Source organism: Mercenaria mercenaria, chromosome 13 (assembly GCF_021730395.1).
Source record: "Mercenaria mercenaria strain notata chromosome 13, MADL_Memer_1, whole genome shotgun sequence".
NCBI lineage: Eukaryota > Metazoa > Mollusca > Bivalvia > Venerida > Veneridae > Mercenaria > Mercenaria mercenaria.
In genome coordinates this window covers 48283509-48309712 of record NC_069373.1, presented here as the reverse complement: position 1 = coordinate 48309712, position 26204 = coordinate 48283509, and the positions used below count along the sequence as shown (strand labels likewise).

Genomic DNA, 26204 nt, shown 5'->3' with positions numbered 1-26204 from the left:
ATCTATTCTCAATACAATAAGCAATAAACATAAGCCAAAAATTTAACTGTCACCTCCTCATGTCACTCATTATACCAGACTTCATCCATAGCATGGAACTACATTTTGGACTACTTCACATGTAACACTGAGTAGTCACTTCCGGTTTGGTGTAATCCGTCCTGTATGACCAATCTTCTTGGTTTGTTTTATGAGTATAAAAAGGGGAGCTAGAATGAGAGAAAGAAATTCACTGTGTTCTCTTAGTACCTTTTACTGCCAAATTCCTTCTACGCTCAGAGTAGTTAATGTACTCTTACGAGCAATACAGTAAAATTCATAGAAAACTGAATTAAAAATCATTTAGAATTCTTATGATTACTTCAATTAATTCACCAGTCGGTGTGGCAAGGAATATTTTGAAATATCTTTAATATTGTAGTTTGTATTTCTTTACAGAGCGCGTGAATTTTTTATCATTTTTTTTTTGGTGAAAACTTTGTATTATTTTATCTTTATTTTATCAGTTGATATATATTATAACATGTTTCAATGTAAAGACATTTACACCCATTATAAGGATCGTCTACAGCCAAGTATGGCCTAATGTAACTCTTGAATGGCTTAAAGCCCAACCCGTTTATTGTCATGATGTTATAACATTTTTTCTTATGGAATGTTTTTAACTCAAATACATTTCTATTGTATTTAGGACTTATTAAAAGGTCATAAAACACATGAACTGACATATAAAAAATAAAATAAAAAAATCTTGTGCAGCTTTTGCAGTAGTGCGTTGTTCCTGTAAAATAATTCAGCTTTACATTGTGTGATTTCTATTACAGTACATGTGCCATTGATAAGTAATTTGAATTAAATTGTCCATAACTAATTGAACGACGACATTTTTGTCGCAGTCGCAATTATGCACTCGGCACTAAGACCTGGCATGATTGGTCAACATACCTTAAATGGGCGTAAGAAGAGAGTTGTGTTTGTTTGTCTGTGCAAAATGTAACCAATCAAAGTGTTTAAATGATCCAATGGGGCTTTGAAGAGTGCTGAAATAATCCCCAAGTCTTGTATAAAAGACATGCCCGCCATTTACAGACGCATTGTGATAGCATTATGAAAAGCATTCTTGTCCGCAATGCGCTGGACAGTGCTGATCAGACTGCACTTTGAAATTTGAATCGTAAATTGTGTCCCAGTTTACAGTTCGAAATACGAATCCCGAACTGCAGACCAGTTTGCAGTTCGCAATTCAGATCGCGAACTGCGAACTGCGAACTGCAGACCAGTTTGCAGTTCGCAATTCGAAACGCGAACTGCGAACTACAGACCAGTTTTTCAGTTCACAATTGGAAACACAAACTGCGAACTATCGACCAACTGTGAAATGCATTCTTGTCTGCAATGCGCAAGAAAGTGCTGATCTGACTGCACTTTGAAATTTTATTGTAATCAGCAGACAAGATTGCAGTTTGCAATTTGGAACGCGAACCGCGGACCAGTTCGCAGTTGGAAACGCGAAATGAGAACTGCAGACTAATTATTAAAAAGCATTCTGGTCCGCAATGCGCTGGACAGTGCTGATCAGACTGCACTTTGAAAATTTGAATCGTAAACTGCAGATTAGTTTGCAGTTCGCAACACGAATCGCGAACTGCAGACCAGTTTGCAGTTCGCAATTCGAAACGCGAACTGCAGACCAACTGTGAAATGCATTCTTGTCTGCAATGCGCAGGACAGTGTTGATCAGACTGCACGTTGACATTTGAATCGTAAAGCGCAGACCAGTTTACAGTTTGCAATTCGAATCGCGAACTGCAGACCAGTTTGCAGTTCGCAATTCGAAATCGCGAACTGCTAACTTCAGACCAAATGTGAAATGCATTCTTGTCTACAATTTGCCGGCAGTGCTGATCAGACTGCACACTTTGAAATTTGAATCGTAAACTGCAGACTAATTTGCAGTTCGCAACACGAATCGCAAACTGCAGCCAGGCCCAGTTCACAAACATTTTCAGTTCAGCTGAGTTTGAAAGAAACTTACTTGTCATTATATCTAAGTAGCAGTTAAATTAATTTAAGTAAACTATTTTCAGACTAATTAGTACTGATGTCAGTCTCATTTGGAATTAACATGAAGTTTTAGTAGAACATATAAATTTCAAACTCAAACTCACTAGACCGAAAATGTTTTGTGAACACGGGGCCAGTTTGCAGTTCGCAATTCGAACGAAACTGCAGACCAACTGTGAAATGATCTTTCTGCATGTGCAGGACATTGTTGATCAACTGCACGTTGACATTTGAATCGTAAAGTGCAGACCAGTTTACAGTTCGCAATTCGAATCGCGAACTGCAGACCAGTTTGCAGTTCGCAATTCGAATCGCGAACTGCGAACTTCGAACTGCGAACTGCAGACCAGTTTGCAGTTCGCAATTCGAAACGCGAACTGCGAACTGCAACTGCAGACCAACTTAACTAAAATGATGTACTCGATTGGAGAAAACCGCCAGTAATCTGACATTATATCGTTTACTATAGTGAAGTAATTTATAATATAATGTCGTTTGCCGACAAATACAACAATAAACGAAACTAATTTAGATACAGTTTTTTCTTTGAAAAAGGGTACCTAATTCAGATACATTATCATACAATGGTGTATTGCATTTAAGTTTTTTCACGCCCCGCGGCCGACAGGAAGTTTTTGTAATGGATGGAGTGTATATTTACTTATATGTATTTTGGCGGTAGCCTCCGCACTTACATATATACTGCCAAAAAATGAACCATAGAAAATAGGTGATCTGGGATGTCGTCACAACTCATGTATGTATACCTAAATGCCCCAGCGCTGACGAGAAGCGAATTTAATGTGCTTCAAAACTGTCCAAACGTAATAAAATAACAAAGGGAAGAAATTGTTTTACAAATTTTATACGCTGAAATTATAATCACGAAATATGTAACCAAAGAGTCACTTTTGATAAGGACACACATGCAGATTTTTCTAATCATTGTATGCATATATACTTAAAGAATATATAATCAATTGGGTAAGCTATATACTACCACGGGATCGACACCCACATGGGTCGTCATTGAGATAGAAAGTAATTTAAATACAATCAAGAATTAGGATTATCTAATAAGAACAAAAAAGTGAAAACAAAATCAAAAAGGTCATTCAGCCGGATTTATACAATGACTAAAAAAAAGGTTAATCCTGTTTGTGTCGTTATAAAACTAAATTGCCGTTTTTGATATCATATCGTAATCCGCTTAATAAAATATTTTCGTACATTATTAGTAATGCGAAATCAAAACTTAACTGGTTATTATTTGATTAAAAGGTTAAATTGTCAAGATTAAATCTGGCCTAAAATCTGAGGTGAAGTATTCATTTGGATTTATGAAACAGCGACGCACTTGTCAATTTAGTATAACAAGATCTGAATTACATAATTTAATATTTATTTATAAAAAGGACACTTTGAAACGGAATTGGTAAAATGGCTGCCGCTGTTTTGGCGGCGGCCACACGACTGGATTTATCGTCGGTAGTTAACGACGGCGAAAACAAACCTGCTCTTGTCAAAGAGACCAGTACCGTCGGCGATCTCATTTCCTTCACAGACCGTCGGATAAGCCCAGTCCGACAACAACGGAGGCGAAGAAGCAGCACTGGAAATACTGACGTGTCCCAATTCCGACGAACAAGTCTTAAACGATCCGACTCCGAAAGAAGTGTGCTGAGCTTTCGGTCAAGGAATAGCTCTTCAAGTACTCCCTTGAAAACACCATTCTCGCCGGAAGACGACCCAGACACCAGTCGGCAAAGGACAAGCCGCCGGAATTCCATGTTAAACGCTCTTCGAGAGGACCTCGGAAAAGTTCGCTGCTTAAAAGCCTTAAAAAGACATTCAATAAAGTCGTGGATGAGCGAAGAGGACGACGATAATGACCCTTTTGATCCTAGTGACTCTGACGGCGAGCGCATTTCTCCTTATCGACGGAAAACTTCCCGACGGTCGTCAAATATGGTCAGGCGGGACTCTCGTTTATCTATGTCTAGTAGTGAATCCTTTTCAGGAGCTCTTACCGAAGCTGAACTAAGAAAACTACAAATGCTTCAGACACTGGGCAAAATGGGCGGACAGGAGAACAGACATAAACGCCATGACTCTTTTGACAGTCAAAGCGGTGAGATAGCAATCCTAGAAGCTTCTTACGGGAGGGGAAAGAAAAGGGCAAGTATTGCAACACACGTGCTCATGAAAACACGTCGAAAGCGCGGTCCACTTACGGAAATAAATGCAACCAAAGCTGATGTTTTACTCGGAACTCCTTCGCCTGTACAAAAGACAGAGGAGGAAGTTGTAACAGAAGAACAGAAAGAAAGGTCACAGAAAATGTTTCAAATGCTAAAGAAAACTGAGAAACCGAAGCTGGTCGGGCTTGTGGGTAAAAGTAAAGACTCGATAACTAAAGAGGACGTTGCAAAGGAATCTATATTAAGTTTCCGTCGAAAACTGAAGAGAAAGAAGGTAAAAATTACATTAAGCTATAAAATGAATTTCTTTATATATACATATATATATTAATAAGGTTGATTTTTTACTGAATATGATAAACTATAATAAAAATATGTAAATGTTTTTTAATGTATTTTTTGTTTCATATAACGTTTATAGATGTTTATTTTATTTTAACGTCATTTCTTATACGTTGTACCCCTTTCGCAATCAGTGTAAATAAATATGTTACATATACCGGTTGATCTCCCTAATTTCTACATCTGAGTGAGATAAGAAAATTATATGGAAAAATAGTTCACCTTCCTGTCACATAATGGTTGTTTAAAATCAATATAGATCTCTACATAGGTAAAACTGTAGACGGAAAAATTACTTCTTTAAATAAATTCAGGAACGACATTTTTATCATTTTACTGACATGCTTAGTTAACCCTTACCCTGCTAAATTTCTATAATGAACTTGTCCATCTTTCAATTTGGACAGTACCAATAACTGTTAAAAAGGGGTGTTTACTAAAAAAAATACTGACTGAATGGCGAACAGTGCTGATTTTAATCAGGCTGCACGGATGTGCAGGCTGATCATGATCTGCACTGGTCGCAAAGGCAGAATCAGTCGTGTCCAGCTAGATAAGGGTTCAATCGATGAATGGTTTCTTATTTCGACGATGTGCAGATGTCATGCTATTGTTTGCCTGACCCACGTATGCCAGGTTAGAATAACATCAGTATCACATTTTTTATCTTACTCATTTTTATCGCTGAAAATGTAAAATGAATGGAGTTTAATGGTCAGTGTCAGAGTTTTGCTTGAACGATTATTTTCCATATTTTCGCGACTTTATATATAGTCATATTTAGCCTGTAACAGCAATATTTAATTCAACAAAACATTCTTTCTATTTCCTTTAATTAATTGAGTGTAATAGAATCAATAAATGAGCCGTGCCATGAGAAAACCAACATAGTGGCTTTGCGACCAGCATGGATCCAGACCAGCCTGCGCATCCGCGCAGTCTGGTCAGGATCCATGCTGTTCGCTTTCAAAGCCTATAGCAATTAGAGAAACCGTTAGCGAACAGCACGGATCCTGACCAGACTGCGCGCCGGATGCGCAGGCTGGTCTGGATCCATGCTGGTTTGCATACACTTATTTGTGGAATGGAATGAGATACTTATTCCATTCCATTCCATTTCACTATCCTCTTCCATTCCATTCCATTCCAAAACATACTGATTTGTTTACATCTTTAGGTCATATCTCATTGCTATTTGTAACAGATTGACAAACCAAAGTTCAACTTTAGGTAGAATTGGTTCAATAAACTGTTGGACAATCTCAAGGGATATCTCTTGCAGAAATTTATCTCACAGTTATTGTCTTATTGTTATATTTGAAATTATTCAGATGGCTATGTTATTGTTGTTTTGCCAGAAATAACAAGGTCATTAGGTCATTAGATTCTTTTTGGGTCTGATTTTATTTGATTAAGGAGGAAGAGTGTGGGGGATGGGGGTGGAATAGGGATCGAGTGATATCAGAATGGATTATTTGTTTTGCTTTGAAACATTAAAAAATAGGGCCAAGTTATTTATTCTGATGTTCATTTGGAGCGCTGGTCCCTCATGGGGGGACGTGGGTTCAATTCCGAATCCGGGTCGTAGCATTTCCCATGGCATTTAGTCAGGGTGTTCCTTCACCCCCTACCTCTGTTCCAATAGGCATGTTCTAATCTCTGGCCTGGCCTGGCCTGGCCCGATGAGTCCAATTTTCGACCGAGCCGGGCCAGGCCAGGCCAGGCCATAGATTTCAATTTCGTAAAAGGTGAAAGTGATTTTTATAGCAACTTTAAAATCTGACTTTTGGAATAAGTTTGGATATTTCAGACATTATATAAATACATTTTGAACTCTCACTCTGTAAAACTATACACCTGGGAATAAGCATGTAGCTAACATAACTATTATGTCTAATTTAAAGGCGATGCCTGATTAATTGTTATGACTATTATCAGGGGATCTTCACCTCAATTGACTCTTGACTGGTGGCTTGGTTTTCCCCAAATTGAATAAGCTAACTAAGTTTATTATTTTGTCTATTGAGGATTATTTAGTATTGTCTGAAATTATTGAACTAGCACTCAAGAATATTCCATATGCTTCCGTAAAAAATCGGTGCCCAAACATAAATAAAATAATAAATATTGAAAACCAAATAAAATATAAACAAGTTACATTTCTTTACTGTCAGGTCGTACATGCAGATAAAGTTGTGCTGACAAAACGTTCAGCTACCAATCTCGGGACTGTAAGTTCGAAACCGTGACCTGTTTGACCATTTTCATTATCATTTTTTTAAATTTCCTCTGTAAACTTAGAATGCAGGAAAATTGTCACTTATCGTGATTTATTGTTCATTTATTGAATGAAATACACAAGTATTTGACATTCTTCTACATACAAGTTATTACCATAAAATGTTGTAAGAACAAACCAGTATCAATAAAATGACATTATATTGATTTAATGAAAACAATCTGAATTGAAATCGAACCCATGGTAACATGTGTGAAAGTCGCAGAACTTATCACTACGCCACTGTGTCATTGGTAAACTTTAATTGCATGTTATTTTGGTCAATTTAGATATTTTCAGGTTACAAATATGGTGTAAAATAAAGAATGGCACCTGTCAATACTAACGGACAACAACTTTCAATTTCTAAAATAATGCTATCTCCGTTTTAGAATCTGGGATAGTATGGTGCGGGGAAGCAATATATAAATTTTGTAGTTTAGGTTATACATATACTGAATATTTTTGTAAGATTGTTTTTATATTGATATAAGTATGTGGAAAAAAAATCCTACAAAGTTTTGTGAAACAGGCTCAAGAGCATCTTTTAGCATTAAATATATCACTTAGAAATTACATAAACACAATGCACCACTATTTTTTTGTGCCAGACAAATATCAATAATCTAAAATGCCAACACCCTGACAATGAGTTAGAGGTCCCACAATGAATATTATTTTTATTACTTTTCCATAAATTGAACATCAGATTAACTAAACCAAACACATTAAAAGTTCAACTGAACAGTTAGAAGGTCAGCTAAGGATAGTAGGGACACAACCTGTAATTACAATTCCCAAAGAGATGCATGCAAATATTCAGTTATATTGCAGCAGGTAAGCTTATCAATGAAATTAGCCATTAGTTTTAAAACTAAGTGTTAAAGTTGACTTTAAATAATTTGATCACAGAAAAAAATGGGTAGTTATCATTTAGTTACACCATTTTCTTCAGTGCAAATCTGTATTTCAAATAAGATGAATGATGGCTAATTAATGATTCTCCAGGGGACTGGTTTCTGATTTTGTTTGACATGCAGCAAGTAAACAATGCAGGTTAATACTGCCTGCTATTGTAATTGTATATTTAGATTCCATGCCATTCATTTCTCTATGTACAATAAAATCTGGCCTGGCCCGGCCCAGTCGAAAATTGGGCTCATCGGGCCAGGCCAGGCCAGGCCGGGCCAGGGCAGGCCAGGCCAGAGATTAGAACATGCCGTTCCAATAAGGGAAATTGTTACTTCGTATAGGAAATTGTGCACCAAGTACTGGTAAACTGCGGTAGCTTGCCCAGAAACGGTATGTCACTAAACTAATCGTCTTGATATGAATGATAAAAAGTTGAATCAGGACGTTAAACTCCAAAACACAAACCGCAACTCATTTGGATCCAATTCAATTTGAACTTATACAGAGTACTGTGTAGGTGAGGACACGAAAAATAGCATGACAAGATTAGATCCCACAGCTTCAGACTACTTGTCCAGACTGCATCATACTCTAAGTAAGCTAGTTTGCCCTTGACATGCATGCTTCCAATTAAATATTTTGGGGCATTACCAAAATGAATGGAAGTTTGGAATGGAATGGAATGGAATGAGATACTGGAATGGAATGGAATGGAATAAGTATCTCATTCCATTCCACAAATAAGTGTATGCCGTCGCAAACCCACTATGTGGTTTTCCCATGGCACGGCTTAAATCATGAATCTTAAAAAAATACCCGAGTATCCCTTTAAGGTGGTTAATAACATCTCAGCAACATTTATGACATTTTTCACTTTTCGTATATTTTGTTAGAAATTTGTTCAAACTTGCATTTCTAATCAATTAGTTGATGATACAAGTCTTTAATAGATATAATTCAATAAGTTTTACTTTTATTATAATATCTTAGGCAAAGTAAATTTGATACATTTATTCGTATGCTAAAATATTTCTATCTTGGCTGAGCAACCAGGATAGGAAAATCAAATTTAAATTAAGCGCACACTTGTAAATAAATGTAAATGATCAGATGTTAGCCCAGACTTCACCAAAATCCGATTAACGACATTTACTCAAAATTTCCAGGTTGCATCATACGAATATTTCCCTCTTTAATTTTAGATTAAACCAATCGATGTGTGGCGGAAACGCGCGAAGTTCCTTCTGCTCCTACTGAGGGCGTGGAAAATCCACTCTAATGCGTAAGTATGCCATTTTGTCCTCTCATTCACAAAATTTTAGTACGGACATTTTTGTATTTATTATCAAGACATTTCCCTACGATTTGTTATGCTTTTAACCTTTAGCCTACTAAATTTCTAAAATGGAATGGTCCATCATTCAGTTTGGACAGTACTATTCATTTTTCGAAGGGTTGTTCACTGAAAATTTACTGACTGAATAGCGAACATTGCAGACCATGATCAACCTGATCTTGGTCTGCACTGGTCGCAAAGGCAGAATCCCTTGCCACCAGCAGGCTAAGGGTTAATAAGACCAGTAGATAAAGAAAAATTGTCCCGTTATTTCTTTACGTTTTTTTTTCTGTAAAACATCTCGGTAAGAAAAATTTTTGGATGTTTTTTTCCTGGCATTTTGCGGCAACAGCATTTCATCCTTTTAGGTTTTTTGTTGTTTTATCTTTTCTTAGAAAGTATATCCTTTTAGTGAGAAAACAAATACATTTTCGATGCGTAGTTACAGATAAACTTTATAGATTTCTTCCAAACACTTTTGTAGATATTTAGTATCCCGACTGTGACATTTCTGCAATGAAAATAAAAATATCATATTACATTTTGACAGACATGTGTGTTGACGGTTTTTATCCCTTATTCACTTCGTCCTAGAACTTTATTTGTATAACAGAAAATTTGCTCTCTCTCTCTCACTGGCTTTACACATGTCTCAATCAGAAAGAAAGCGCGAAATTCACACTCACATGATTTGAGCAGACAACACTGCAACTTTGAATTTATTATACTTATTTGAGTAGTCCCGCTTCGTTTACTCCCCCTGTGTTTTGTTCACAGGAGATAACTCCCGAGGCAGTTCAAATTGTGTGTAATTATGTCCCTTTTCTTCTCAAAACACCATAATCAGAGCCAAGAAAGATTGGCCAGAATATATCAGAGAAATTATTAAAAAAAATAAAATAAAAAGATTATCTAGTCTGTGGCCAGACTAATATCTATCATATGTGGGTATTTTTGTCGCTTTTTAAATGTTGTAAAACGAAACAAATTTGCCCAATTCGATTTTGCTGAAATTTATTTAAATCTGTTATTTACAACATATCTGTCTAGATAAATAAGCACTTTGATAAATGTACTAGATATCACTAATTTAAAAAATGTCCGAGGTCCGAACATGTCATAAGAAATAAATTTTCATAATTATTTTCTTCAAGTAATGACTGTAGCTAAGGAAAATCTAGTATTCAACAGTAGATTGGTCAATAGTAAACAGTTATTCTATGATGAACTTTTATTCCTCATCTATTGACTTTAGTCCAGCAAACCTGTGTTGAACTACGTACTAGTCAATAGCACAAACTGTTGATAAATAGAGTTGTGTAACAAAAAGAAACAACAAAGAAAAACATTTCGATATTATGTGCATGCAAGATTATTTACATATACCGAAGGCAGATTCTAATCCAGCATTGTCGTTAGCAAGAATAAAACGTCTGTTCTCAAAACGTATAATTACAAAATCAACAACACATGCGCTCTGTGTGTTTCAGTATAAACGAAGACCTTGTCGACAACAATGAATCTTTGGACATGATAACACGTGGGAACCAGGCGGACCTCATGTTTGATATAACAACGTTTAAAGCTTCGAAGGAGGTAAAGACAACCCCGTTATATATGCACCGTGCATACTTTTTTCTGTTTTGTACATAATTCGTAGTATTAAGTTTTGAGAAATTTCGAATGAATACGTTTCTTTCATACATTTAGAATGCAGTTGTAGCTTATTTTACAAAGGAAAAGCGGCCAGTTTGAGAACGTGTTTATGACAGGAGCTACACAATCTTTGCCTTTGTAAAATCAAAGCACTGGGACTGGTTTGGGTGGCGGACTAGAAGTGGCTGATGTGGTTACTTAGTAATCGTTATGAAGAAGGACAGGAGAAATCAAGGTTACTAAGTTCCGTATTTACAGGTTGGCATTATTCAAAACAGTAGTAGAGGTATAGGAGTACAAGATAACAAGAGACCGAAAAGGGTCTAAGGCGCTCAGTCAGAACCATTCGAACGACTTTGTGTAGTGTCTACAAAAAGACGCGTCTGTCCAAGTTTAGAGAACATCCATCAAGCGAATAACAAGATGAAGTCGTTTTCTGTTTAAGCTCTGGTAGCTCATGAGTGCATCATTTGAAACAAACTTTAATAAGATCCATGTCCATGTTAGGATGCTTCTGAGCAAGTACATCCATCTAGCAGTTGTGTAAAGGTTAAACCCTGAAGGAAGAAATATATGAACATACTTGAGACAGTGCAAATCATGGATACCCAAGACAAAGTTTCGTGAACATTCATCAAGCAAGTTATGAGAAAAAATGTTTAAAGTTTTCTCAAGGCACAGCACAACCATGATAGGTCACCCATCAGCTTTTTATGACTACGTCAATTGTAACAAGTAGATAAATCGGACAGTCATAAGATTATGTTGCTACACATTTTACTGAAACTGAAGAAAAGTCAGTATAGAAACCACCCACAAGAGTTATCAGACTGTAGACTGCAAACGCACGTTCTTCAATTTGTTAATATTCCTTTATTTACAATGCTCAATTAGTACAAACTAACTTGTATTATTAAATTAATATTGAAACCAGACAATATCAAATCTAAATTATTTTCCTATTTCCTTAAAACTATATCTAAAATACGCTAGTGTGGCCATTTTGCGGTTGAATGTTTTAGTCTCTCCATATAATGTAAGAAATCCAACACAACGCTCACACTCAGTCCTATATTTTTTTATTTGCATCATCGTTGACAGCTATTTGCAGCTGTTGTAGTGAAGTTATACCACATTTCTCACATTTTTGCGACTTCTTGTATGGATTAAGCCAGCAAGATTTTTTGGACTTTAACCAAATCATAAAACTTGCCCAGTAGCTTGATTTTTTAGTATTTTATACAGCGGAATTGTTCAAATATGTGTGGAATATATCGCAGCATCTTTCATATTTATGGGCAAAAGTATCTGACTAAACATTTTTTTTTAACAATTGTAGGCAAAAAAGAAACCTATCTCGACATCTTCCGTAAGTGTAGGAATAACCTATATCAACGTCTTAGTATATGTATTTGCTGGCAGAAAAACATACAGCTAAGTCTTTAATACTTGCGGGAAAAATACTTATCCCAACGTCTTTGATATTTGTAGCCAAAAACACTTTCTTATAGTATCTTATATTTGTAAGCAAAGTAGTTAACCCATACCAACGCCATTCTGAGCAAAACATCTATCTCAACGCATCAGATATTACAGGCAAAAAGCATCTATCTCCACGTCTTTTATATGTACAGGCAAACATATCCATCTATACGTTTTGAATATCTATAAGCTAAATACTTTTTTTTCAAAGTCTTTCATATTTGTAGGCTAAAATATCAACCTCAACTTATTTAATATTTATAGGCAAAAAAAACAGCTTAAACATCTATAATATTTGTAAGCAAAATGTCTACCTAAATGTCCATATAAACGTCTTTAATATTTGTAGGCAAAATTACCTACCTCAGGGCGAAACAGCCATCTCAATACATTTGATATAGGTAAACACATCTTTCTCAACGTCTTTAATAGTATGAGCCGTGCCATGGGAAAACCAACATAGTGGGTGTGCGACCAGCATGGATCCAGACCTCCATGCTGTTCGCTTTTAAAGCCTATTGGAATTGGAGAAACTGTTAGCGAACAGCATGGATCCTGACCAGACTGCGCGGATGCGCAGGCTGGTCTGGATCCATGCTGGTCACACACACACTATGTTGGTTTTCCTATGGCACGGCTCGTATATAGACAAATATCTTTCTTCACGTCTATAATATTTATAGGCAAAGTATCACCCTTGACGTCTTTAATATTTGTAGACAACATGTCTACCTCAACGTCTTTTAATATTTGTAAGCAAATACATTTATCTCAAAATCTATAGATTTGTAGACAAAACTGCCTATCTCAACGTCTTTCATATTTATAGACAAAAACATCTATCTCATTTGCATTTGATATGTATAGGCAAAACATCTATCTCAACGTCTTTAATATGTACAATGTATAGGCAAAACATCTATCTCAACGTCTTTAATATTGTAGGCAAAAATATCTCAGGAGGTGAAGAGGATACTGATGAAGAAGCCAAGCTTAAGAACTGAAGACGAACAGTATTATGTATGTATCTAAAGTACTAAACATTCAATAGCATTATCAGGAATATAAAAGTAAATCCAGTAAATAAAACATGTGTTGGAATGAAATATTTTCAGCACAGCAGATTTCATGCGAAATTTATTGATCTTTTCTTGGGAAGTAGGAGGGTTGGGTGGAGGGGTGTAGGCGAGGGTGATGAGAAATAATGATAATGATGATGATGATAAAAACGTGGTGTTAGATAAAAATCACATATGAAAAAAATAGGATAATTTTCTCAAATCACCAGTGCTAATGGTCCGTTCAAATTATATAAAAAAAAAAATATTAAGATCTCTTTCGTTTTTCTCAATAAATTACAGGTACAGATATTTCTTCGGAATTACAAGAGTATTGCAGAGTACCCGGTGAAAATGCAGCGGCTGATTGCACAACGATCTTGGATAGAAAGGTAACCTAGCTGTATTGAAAAACGAGATGAAGGTGAAAATTTATAATTCAGAATCGACGGCCCTTTTTTTAAATTACATCGTTCCAGTGAATAATACGCAAACAAATTAAAATGTGATATACTTTTTTTATCTGATGGATTTTTTTTTTTTTTTTTTTTTTTTTTTTGCATTTTTAGCATTGAATGAACTTATTTCCAGGGGTTATATTTAAGCAGCAGGCATTTTTAAGTCTTGAGCACTTTTTCTAGATGGAAACAATCGTCCAAGAATTACAAATTACAAATGTACTTCTTTGTTTTCTTCCTGCAAAGAAAGAAAACCTCGGAAATTCAATTTCGTTTTTATAGTATGCCACTTGTTCAATCTCAGTCTGCCAGAAGTTAATCATCTAGAGTATTAAATCATCTGAGATCGATCTAGGACAATTTGCTGCATAGACTAGATTTATTAACTCGACGAGGAATTTAATAAAGTCAAGTCTGCTTATTGGTAAAGCGCTTTGGAAAAAGTAAAGAAACGAAGTGCGACAAAATTAACTGGTCTGATTGATTCGGGGATATAAAGACCATTCCGCGAAACAGCTGTTCAAAGAATATGTTTACTGGAACAGTTTTTGCGTAAAACAAATCCAATAAGCGGCGAGATGAAACGTTTTACGCGCCGTACAGGCTTAATTAGCTAAAATTCGAGGGCTCTTTGAAGATGGATTATTTTTCTTTTCGTACTTTCTGAATATTGTTTAAAGGTTATGGAACTTTGCAGTTCTATAAACCATTAAATTGTCATTCGGAAGAAAAAACATGCCAAATGTTCTTTTTTTATTGTTTGGTCTTACACTTAGGTTAATAGACGGACATTGAGATAATGAACTCTGTGATTACTTGACTCGATGTTTTTGTGCACAATTGTGACAGACTTGCCGCAAATTTATTGCATTTTAAAAAGTGTCCGAATTACAACTGACGTCCAAAGTATTTCACGACAATCTTTATTTTCTTTTTTTTCCAGTTTCGACATAAAGCGTGTAATAGTGAGAGAAGGCCATGTCCCTATGTGTTTCTATTTTATCCTGTCCGGGTCAGGTATTATTTTTACCATCTAGATATATGCCGGTTTTCGCATGGTCTCTCAATCCAGAGATGGCTAGTTGGTGTTCTGTTATGGCAGCTTTACTATTCTTTTGATGGGAGCAGACTTAATCTTGATTTTTAAGAAAGCTTATAATGCTTCTTCAAATTCGAGATGGAATATTCACTCTGCTTGGCATTTGCGTTAAAGCATGTACTGCGAACATGTTTTACCTTACATGCTTTACCTTACGTGCTTTACCTTACGTGTTTTACCTTACGTGTTTTTGAATATGAAACAGCCTAGAGCAATTTTATCTATATTACTATGTATGGGACTTTTTTGACCGTCATAATATCCAGATTTATAGTATTGTATATGCGAACGCCATGTAAACAATAATTATTTCACTACCATGATTACCTGAAATCAAAACGGTGCATTAAAATCTCATTTTTCTATATATGAAACCAGTCAGTGCACACAGTTCGTCACCCTATCACTGTTAACTTTCAGCGATCGTGTCAGCAATGGACAATGGGGTGCCAAAAACCATCATGTTTCTAAACAGAGGAGACAGTTTTGGAGACGTCGCCATCTTGAATAATGCTCGCCGGGAAACTACCGTAATATCTCGCGAGAAGATAGAACTCCTGGTCATGACAGATACGGTAATTATTCTAAATATTTTCTTCAAAACGATCATTTCAAAATACTGATATCAAAATAATAACCTTAAAATAGTACAATGAAACAAGGTTTGCTCTAGCATCGATTGCTCGAGCACGCGGACTCGCTTGAGCATGTGATATGGTCTCTGACCGTTATTCTAATATATGTCTATATTTGGATTGTCTCAAACTCTGGAAAACTCGTAAGTTTTGCTAATCCGCTTGCAACTTTGAGGGACCGCTGTTTTACAGTATTAACCTTTATTTAGCCTGCTAAATTTCTAAAATGGACTGGTCCATCATTCAATTTGTGCAGTACCACTTATTATTCAAAGGGGTGTTCACTGAAAATTTATTGACTGAATAGCGAAGATGTGCAGGCAGATCTTGGTCTGCACTGGTCGCAAAGGCAGAATCTTTTGCCGCCCACATGCTAAAGGTTAGTCATTCTGCAGTATAGATAACGACGAATAATGTACGGAAGCTTCGACAGAAAAATAGTACGTTTTCTTTTTTAATGCCGTGGCCATGAGATAATAACTCGTCGTAACGAGATACTTTGTTTTGGCTACGAGTTATTTATCGCGTGGCTCATTCCGACGAGTTTTAATATCTAGTGATTAAGAGTTAATTAAGTCTTGGAATCACACTTGTCCCATATGAGCTTCCAAAGTAAGATCTATTTCCTTTTTATTTATTTCTATGCCTAGTTAATATATGATGATATACCATTGGCTGAAAAGCGTTATTAACAATAACAAACTACATCGCAATTTAGAAAACAATTCATTCTATTTAGTCTTATAATCAAAGGAAAATATGTCTACCATATTATTAAGCATCTAAGACAATAGAAAATGTCCTTTCCAAGGTGTATTTTACGTTATGACTTTTTCATTTTTCAGGATTTTGTTGATATATTCATGTCAGGCGGTCTGAGGGATCCAAACGACCCTTTCCTGAAGTGAGATTTTAGTTCCTTACATACTTTAAACATGTTTAATATATTTATTTATTACTGTAGCCATTATCGATTAAAACAAAATGTTAAGTAATATAAAGAGGGGATGATGGCTGGGTAGGTAATGCCACTGAATTCGAAAAATTGCCAATCACTGCCGTGGGTTTGAACCCTGGATTTGGATAAAACCTCTTTGAGGACTCTATCCAGCTTGTTTGCGGAAGGTCAGTGGTTCTTCCCAGGTACCTATCCATGTTCGTGGTAACTTAAAAACCTTCACACACATTTGATTTTACTCAATTTATATTTCTTTGCCTCATCTGATTAAAGGAAAATTTATGGGATTAGATAGAGCCAAGAGCTGACGAAGTTACACGGATGTATGAAACCACATTTCATAAAGTAGCTGTAAGCATATACCATCTTTATGTCGCCCCTTTCGCATTGTACATTTTTAAGGGCAACAGTATGATAATGCGATGCGAAGACGAGAATGTACGCTGCGTTGACACGATAATGCGATGCGAAAACACGATGCAAAGACGCGATATTAATATCGCACTTTCTCATCGTGTTTTAGCGTTGATGTATCGTATAATCAATTGATCGCATCGTATCTTCGCGCCTTTGCATCGTATTGTCGCACTATCTATCACATACTCTATATACGGACTATATTGTATCAGTATAGATAAACCAAACCATAAGCAGCGGATGGTGCAATTGTCGCGGTTTTTTTTTGCATATTATTACTGTACTAGGTTCCTTTCGATTTAAGGGCAATATATTACGGAAGTACGACATCATGAATATGTGTATAGTTTATCATTGCTTTTCCTTAACCTTTAACCTACTAAATTTCTAGAACGGACTGGTCCATCATTCAATTTGGGCAATACGCAGGATGCTCACCTGAATAGCGTACATAATCAATTGGCTCTAGCAGGTTAAAAGTTAAATCATAACCATTGGAACGTTTATTCAAAGTTTATTTTCGGTATATATTTCAGATCTATAAATTTTCTTGATGGCTGGCCAAGAGACAAATTAATTGACAATCCAAAAAGGTGTATCTTCAGTTATTTCAAGTAAGTGTATTCTGTGAAACTTGCTGTTTTCCTTTTTTATAGATTTTGAACAGAAAATTTAAGGTGCTAGATTCAAATATTATCGTTAACTCTTATGATTTTGAACAAGTTAAGAATTTTAGACGTCTTTATAGATTTCACAGATATTTCTGTTTAAAGAATTAATTTGTCTGGGAAAAAAACGCTCAGAAATTTATAGAATAATTTCAGTTTGTGTTGTCGCGAATTTCAATATCTGTGCAGAACAAGTTTTGCATGAGATTAAAATCTATGGAACGCCGGCACTGTCTTTTACAGTAGATTTAACCAGATTTTAATGTGTGACTAGAATCTGAAACTGTACGAATGTCATTCTGTTCATGGTTTATTGACAGGCGTGGTACAATTCTTGTGAACGACAGTACAAACAATGACTGGATCTTTGTTGTCAAATCGGTGAGTATAAATGAAACTGGAGTTTTGTTCCTTTAGGAATTTAGAACAGAGCCCTAAATTCGCAGTCAGGTCACACTTCCAAGTTACATATACACGCAATGCTTTTACTTACGTATAAATCTAGTAAATATGGACATATCTTCACCGTCTTGATATAATAATAATAATAATAATAATAATAATCGAGTTCAGCAGGTAGACTCATTTTTGAACTAATGTAGACTTTCTTTAAACTTTCTACTTACATCCTGTATGTGTATAATTCTGATTTTTAAGGGAAGTGCAAGTCTTCTGAAGAAGCTTCAGACAGTTAACATCAAGAAAAGACCAAAAACAAGGAAGGTGCTAGACTTCAGAGATGAAGGTATAGTTATAGTTATCTAAGGCTTATCATTCGCGCAAAATTCCGCTAATTATGAACGGTTTATAGAAACTAAAATTTTGACAAAGTTTGACGTACGTCGGCCCGCATTTGTGATAAAAATGTGTACTGTCTACATAATTGATTTATGTAAAATGACTATTGCTTGGTAAAGGGTGAGAGAACTTTTTGCTGGTGCTTTGGGAATACTTGCATAGTTTGCTTAGTTTAAAAATAAATTCTTACGAAAATAAACACATAAAAGTATATGAGCCGCGCCATGAGAAAACCAACATAGTGGCTTTGCGACCAGCATGGATCCAGACCAGCCTGCGCATCCGGGCAGTCTGGTCAGGATCCATGCTGTTCGCTAACAGTTTCTCCAATTCCAATAGGCTTTAAAAGCGAACAGCATGGATCCTGACCAGACTGCGCTGATGCGCAGGCTGGTCTGGATCCATGCTGGTCGCAAAGCCACTATGTTGGTTTTCTCATGGCACGGCTCAATTATAACTGTGATGATAGCAGTAATATATTGTTTTTTATAATGATAATGTTTTTCTGTGATAATAACGACTTCATCTTTATATGGGATTTATGAAAAATAGCAAAACAATAAAGCCCAAGCAGCTATATAGATGTAAAATTTGTTCCTTTCTCTGACTTACTAATACTTTTTGTCTATTTTTTTTTACAGTTTCTTTTGTTTAAACGCTATTTGATTCAGTGATGCTTGGAGTGTTTTGTTCTCGTGAAACAATATTTGACAGACAACAAGTTAATGCCAAAAAGTCAGATTTCCATTGATTACATTAAAAGGAACTGATCTGTTTCATTTAATCTGACCAGATCTGAATCTGAACATATTTCTTATCTCAGACATATACATATCACTTCTAAAATCAGTTCCTCTTTGAAAGGCATAACGGACAAGGCAAGGTTAACAACCTAGTGAAAATAGCACAAAACTGTCAGCTACGTTATAGTAGACCTAGCAGACAGGCGATCAACATTATGAGAATATGTTTAGGTTTCTAGATAATTAGAAATTTGCGTACAGTTAAAATAAAACGAGCTAATTTTCGTATTATCGAATTACTTAGAGATAGACCCTAACATTTTCATTGATAGAAATACATTAAATAATGTCTAGAAATTGATTTCCAAGTCCTTGAAATTAACAAAAATGAATTCACAAATGTGCAATGTATGATAGTTTTGCTAATATCAATAACAGAAATTTTAATATTTAATTCAAAGTTGTGATCCGCAAAGAATGTCAACTCTTGTCTTGGGCTAGTACTTTAAAGCAGAAATATTTATGAGTTTACTTCCCTTGCAATTACACAATAGAGTAGAAAACGAAAACGGTTTAAGACACAATATTATACATTTTTGCACAACAAAATCGTTTAGGATTTATTAATATGTGTTTGATTTACCCCTGAACCACTGGTTCCTATGATTTTGTCAACTTACTTATGGTAAAAATTAACTTTTAACAAGCCGATAATAAAATGAAATACCAGTAAGTATTTTATAGTGCAGATAATACAGTTTTGCTTGTATCAAAATGTCACAATAGAAGCACTTTTGTAATACAGAACAACTGGAAGGATTAGTAAAGGTGCAATTATATTGATCTCTTTTACATATGCCTAAATTACTAAACGATTTAAAGGCCAAAGTATAAAGAAATGAAAATGTCCAAATATGTTGCAAATATCACACTTATTTATAGGTATGTACTGTACTATTAAAGATTTTAATATTTTTGTATTGAATGCCAAAATATGCAAGATCTGTTATCACGGAAACATGGGAAAGCCTGCTGAAGATTTAAGGTGAGCTCAGTTCGGCCTCATGTCAGAATAAATGGTCAACTTGAATACAGTCAGTTGTGTAAAACGGGCTGTACTACCATGTCATTAGGTGGGTCCGATTCATACAGCACCGGGCTATCCCGATCGCGTGATCGGTACAGCAAAATGCGCCGGGCTATTCAGCTATTCGTACTGAATTGATGTGCGCTCAACTAGCCCGACTGAAACGAGAAAAATTGGGCGAAATCGGTGTACCGAGCGAAAACGGGATACACAGTACTGCCCACCTAATGATAATTCACCACAATGAATGGAAATATTTCATGTAGCTTAGAGTTTTGGTGTTATAGAAAGCATTCTGAGATTTTCAGAAGTGTATTTGCAGCATTAGAAGCTGGTAAATATAAAATATTTATATATACCAAACATGCGTAATTACGGGCACAAAAGAAAGGCACTTCTCAGTTTACAGACATATTTGCAAACATTGATTATCAAAAATTAATATATGTATATACTCTTCAGTGATGGAGGTAATGAAACACGAGAAGTATCTCAGTCACGAAGAACAGGTTCAGCTGATGTTTGAGGAGGAGAAACGTAGCCTTGACGACCAAAATCTGCACGTGCGATTCTACGCTCTTCCCGAAATTAACGTGAAAACAAATGACTCATACAACGAACTGCGTCAGATGAAAGAAGAGGTCTTACTTCTTTAACCATGTGATTTTTATAATCGATGATTAGCAAATTAAATAAACTGTTGAATCAAGACATTTGCAAATTAAAGGCCAAAATAAGAGTTTAGTTGGAAAAAAGGATGGTCTAAGTCCACAAGGCCCGATTTTTCAATATACGTTGAAGCCTAAAATGCTGCACTGTTTTAGCTCACAACATTAAATTCCCATTACTGAACAATCATACTATATGTGGGTCAGCGATCTTAAAAAACTTACTGATATGTGGTTCGGCGATCTGAATATTGTTACTGAACAGTCATAATCTATATGTGTCGGTGGTCTGAAAAAAATCATTACTAAATCATTACTGAACAATCATATCTATAATGAGCAAGGGATCTTAAAAAATGTAGTCCTGTTGTGAATGGCTTCCTTAAAATATGATTCAAAAATCTCTCTGACCTTCAACACTTTAAAAAAGCACTCCGGGCGAAAAGTGTTATGAATAAAAAGTGTTGTTTATAAGAATAAAGTAGAGAACAAATCAAAGATGAACTATTAACTACACATAAAGAGAAAGAGTGTTTTTCTTTTTATTTTTCAGTTTATGAATGCAAACAGTGTTAATCGAGCTCTGGGTGCCCTGGAAAAATCCGGGGTTGACGTGAAATCCGAGACCGGAAATAGTGACTCTACACAACACGTTTCCGACAAGAGATCAAGACGGAAGTCTATAGTAAACATTTTAAAGGTGATTTTCACTTTCCGTCAAGAATATCTTAACCCTTATCATGATGGAGACATGACTAAATCTTTCTTTGCGACCAGTGTAGATCAAGATCAGTCTGTACATCCGCGCTGTCTGATCAAGATCTGCACTGTTGCCATTCAGCCGGTATCTTTTTGGTAAGTACCCCTTTTAACAGCTACTAATGGTACTGTCCAAATTGAAAGCTGGACAAACTCATTATAGAAATTGAGCAGGGTAAAAGTTTAAACATAAAAAGAGCAAACTCGCTTTAAAGGGAATTCCTATAGTTTTTTATGCGCATCTTTCTGCGCAGCCGACACTTTCTATGGAAAACTGAACTGAAGTCAACATTTGTTGAAGCATGTTACAGACAATCTTAAATATGAGGAATTTTGAATGAAATAACATTTTTGATAAGTTATATCAGTACTCAAATGTTGATACTGGTTTATGTTGTATTGACAAGTAACATGCCTGACAGGTATCTTGCTATTTTTGTGGTTGTGTTTTCACATCGCATTTTAGTACAAAGACAGTGTTGTTCATATAATGTAAGATAATTGACTTAGTACTGATAAGACAATATCACCTTTCAGATTATTTAGTATTCAATTATAGAAAGAATTAAGAATTTTAAAATTTTTTTTTTAACTTTTAGCAGACATACATGTAATAAATTTGGACAGGTTCGCGCCATTTCCGTCCGAACAGGTGTTGTATTCTAGCGGTCTTAACATAAAATTTAGCCTGGTGACCCATACATTTTTAGCCATTTTTATGCTCACAATACAATTATCTATACACAAAAAGAAAAAGAAAAAATTCTATGAAAGAGTTTTTTCAAAATTAAAAAAAAAAAATATTCTTCACTATGGGTATTTTTCATTGAAAAAAGTTCACAAAAATAAATATGAAACAATTTTTTTTTCATTTGTACCCATTATTGTAAGGATAGAGTATTACAAATATGACTATGATATCAAATAAATATATAATAAAATCTGTAAAAAGAAAAAACCGTATTGTGCTGCCTGGATGTATATTTTGGTTGGTATTTATAAAAAAGCAGAAAGTTATGAAAATGTTGAAAAATCGCTGGCAGTTTCAGCAACAGTGGGTGTGTTCAAAACAATTTTTCACAGAAACAAGCCTGGTGACCTATTGTTTTTATTTGTTCATTGTTTTCAGCACAAATTTTCCTATCATATATGTAAATTTAAAAAAATTCTATGAAAGGAAAAAAACTATAGGAATTCTCTTTAACCTGTAGTTTGAATATCCTTGGTTTTGTGTTTTCGTATTCTTTTTTTTTTGTATATGATATCATAACACAGATTCTGCTAAATGTGTATTAGTTAAATATCAATTTACAATTGAAACATTTGGTCAAAGTTTCATGAAAGTCCGTGAATTCAATTAAGTAACATACTAAAGGAACTATTTAAACAAATAAGGATAAACTTTATTTAAAGTGATGGACCCGTAATGACAGTCGGCCTTTTCCGTTCGTTTACGTATTCTTTCGGCATACTTCGATAGTTATGAAAAGGCAATATTCTGTTAAGGCCGAAGGATGCCGAAGTAGAATATGAGATTACGTAATCGTACGGAAATTGCCGAGTGTCATTACGGGATTGTACGGAAATTGCCGAGTGTCATGACCGTATAATTGATAACTTTGCTCCCTTCTGACTACCTATGAGGTCACCGTTTGCGCAGTATAATACAAACATATCATGCACATATATACCTATGATCTAAAGTCAAGCTTTTAAAGTATTACAAGAGTGTAATATGTTCTTCTTTTCTTCACAGGGTCCATTCATAAAAGGTGGAAGTACATGTAAGTAAAACCTAATAAATTATATACATGTACTTAAAGGGCTACGGAACAATGCACTTTAATTAAGGAAGTGTATGATTAACTAAAGACGCAATGCAAGTATTTATCATATCTTACTAACCCTCTCCACCCTGTCAAAAAACGACAACAACAACAACAAACGATAAATAAACAGCAAAACACGTGTGTATAACATAATTTGGTAAGTAGCCAGTGTTGAAATTATACATACAAAATATGATTAATTCAGTTTATGCCCCTTTTATCAATAATTTTCACATTTTTTTTTTCAGTGGGACGTGAAGCCTCTTTTGCATCATTGCCCTCGCGCAGGGATTTAGACTCTAGACCCTCGGAGTCTAGGAACTCTCGGCGTAGCATAGCCTCGAATCAGAAAAGTGTTCGGTTTGCCGACCCCCGTGATTCGGCAGAAGCTGACAATGTTGATGAGGCAGTGAAAAAAGTTGACGACTGGGAACAGATGTCGCTTCCGACACTAGGAGAAAGCCCAATCAATGATCTTTCAATCAAACCAGAAGCCAAACCAGTGTTCGTTGAGGCTAATATACTTACAAAAGGACAAGTTTTTGTAAGTAGTTTGGCTATTTACCGTTTCAAGTTACAGACATACATTTTTACTAAATTATCTTTGTCCGTGGGCAGTTTACGCCAGGAATTCACCTATTTGTGTCCAATCACTAGAGAGAATGGAAACTCTATGGCTGAATGACTGAGCCTTATTACAGCAATTCATCAACTTCACGAAAGGCAAATTATCGGTGTTTCTACCCAGATTCCGGTATGTTGCTGGTATCTTACTTGGTGCTTACATAACAGCATCTAGCTGATATGCAATTTGCGCGATTACATTACAGACCCTGTTTATAACATAATATATCCTGATTCATAAGCTGATTACTGTCAACATTACCGGACCTGACTGAAATCTCTTTTGCAGTTTGTTCTTGTTGTTTACATCACTGGACCAGGCTGTTGTATTATTAATGTTTACATCACAGGACCAGGCTGTTGTGTTATTGTTGTTTACATCACATGTCCAGGCTAGTATGTTATTGTTGTTTACATCACAGGTCCAGGCTGGTGTGTTATTGTTGATTACATTGTAGAGTTCGGCTGGCGTTGTTGCTGTTTACATTGTAGAGCCTGGCTGATATGTTATTTGCTCTTTACATTACATCATCTGTCTGATAGAGTCTGCATGGCTGGTGTTATTGTTGTTAATATCATAGAGCTTGGCTGATATGATATTTGATGCTTACATTTTAGGGCCTAGCTGATATGCTGTTTGAGAACCAGCCCCATTTCAGTCTTGTGAGCAATGGTGCAGAATGTATCATGATCGAGAAAAAGTTTTTCCTAGAGCATGCCTCACAAAGACTTATGGTGGCCCTACGTGAATCCGTAAGTTTCTAATATACAAGATGTATATACACGATGTTGTGTGGTAACCTCCTTGTAAAAGTGGATTCCTAATCGTAATCGGTAATTTCCGTACGATGAAATATTCTCTTATTTTGGCCGTAACATAAAAACCGGAGATCGCCGAAAACACCTACGGGGAATACGTAATCGGACGAAAAATGCCGACTCTCGTTTCGGGTGCACTATCGTTACAAACGCTAGCATATGTTGCTGTTTATGCGGTTATTTTATAAAGTAGCTCGCTAGTGTCCTCTACACACTGCATGACCATTCGGTTTTTCATAGTAGACCGATTTTTTATCCTTCTCAGTTCTTTATAAAAGCAAGCAAAAGACAAATATGTTATGGGGATTTCATGTACAGATATTTTATGGGGATTTCATGTACAAATATGTTATTGGGATTTCATGTACCGTTGTAAGCACGTGAGGTATTCTCCTGTATTAATTTAGATATACATTTGCACCTGCGATTTTCTTGGATTTTAAGTCAAATCGACTTTTTCGCTATTTATTCTAGGTGCCCCTCGGAGTGCTATTTTAGGCACTGGAAAGGTTTCTTAGACCCCAAATTTTCAGTAATCTTTCTCTTATGAAAAATATCTCAAGTCAGAGTGGGATTTCGCACAGATGAGTTACGGTGAAGGGCAATCTAGCTATAAATTACAAACAAGATTGCACTTATAGGACTCCGTACATCCATAAACATAACAGCATCATTTATTTCTTATTTCAGACGTTTCCTTACCCGTCAGAGGAGAACCTACAGGCTAATCTTGAAACACAAATGAGGTGGAATCTGCACAAAAATAAAACTATTAACAACTTACTGAGGGAAATCAAAATCAGAAAAAGTGATAAATATGACGCACGTTCAACATTGCTCTTGCCCGCTCTACACATGTAGTATCTAGCATACATAGCACGTGAAGTGCACGTGAAGCTCGTGTTCAATCTTTTGGTTCATCATCAACTGAATAATTTGTGTTGAAACAATCTACAGCGTATAACTAAGAATTGCCATTCTTTTTATATGATTAAAAACTTGTCAGCTTTGTCAGTTTTTAAAAATCATCCCTATAGCTCTGTTATATTTATTAAAAACCGCCAATGACAGGCTAGATAAATGTTGTTTTTTTTTTGTTTTGTTTTTGTTTTTCATTAGTTTTAAATAATGCAGACGACATGTCTAATCTTTATGTAGTAATTTTATTTCTCGAAAACCGTAACGTTGGGGTTTTATAACTATTTTTTAGTTAATACATGTATTTCTTTGTATATAATTGTGTTTTAATGTTACGACAGCTTAATATGAGCCGCGCCATGAGAAAACCAATATAGTGCGTTTGCGACCAGCAT

General features: G+C 35.5%; 1 protein-coding gene across 1 annotated transcript; it reads left to right on the top strand.

Moving 5' to 3' along the window:
• Positions 1-3504: 3504 nt before the first annotated feature.
• LOC123530343 (uncharacterized) lies at positions 3505-26204 on the top strand. Its single transcript, XM_045311112.2, has 17 exons — positions 3505-4539; positions 9000-9079; positions 10624-10729; positions 13217-13291; positions 13633-13721; positions 14731-14804; positions 15307-15461; positions 16367-16425; positions 17433-17510; positions 17885-17945; positions 18222-18309; positions 20655-20833; positions 21414-21545; positions 23376-23403; positions 23697-23992; positions 24691-24825; positions 25582-26204. Exons 1-17 carry the CDS (start codon positions 3505-3507, stop codon positions 25750-25752), a joined length of 2841 nt encoding a protein of 946 aa, XP_045167047.1. The 3' UTR covers positions 25753-26204.

Bases quoted from the DNA above. Each gene is read 5' to 3' on its own strand.
- LOC123530343 (XM_045311112.2), top strand. From the start codon at position 3,505: ATGGCTGCCGCTGTTTTGGCGGCGGCCACACGACTGGATTTATCGTCG. The intron at 4,540-8,999 runs GTAAAAATTACA...CTTTAATTTTAG, and splicing joins GAAAACTGAAGAGAAAGAAG to ATTAAACCAATCGATGTGTG. The intron at 21,546-23,375 runs GTAAACATTTTA...TTTTCTTCACAG, and splicing joins GATCAAGACGGAAGTCTATA to GGTCCATTCATAAAAGGTGG.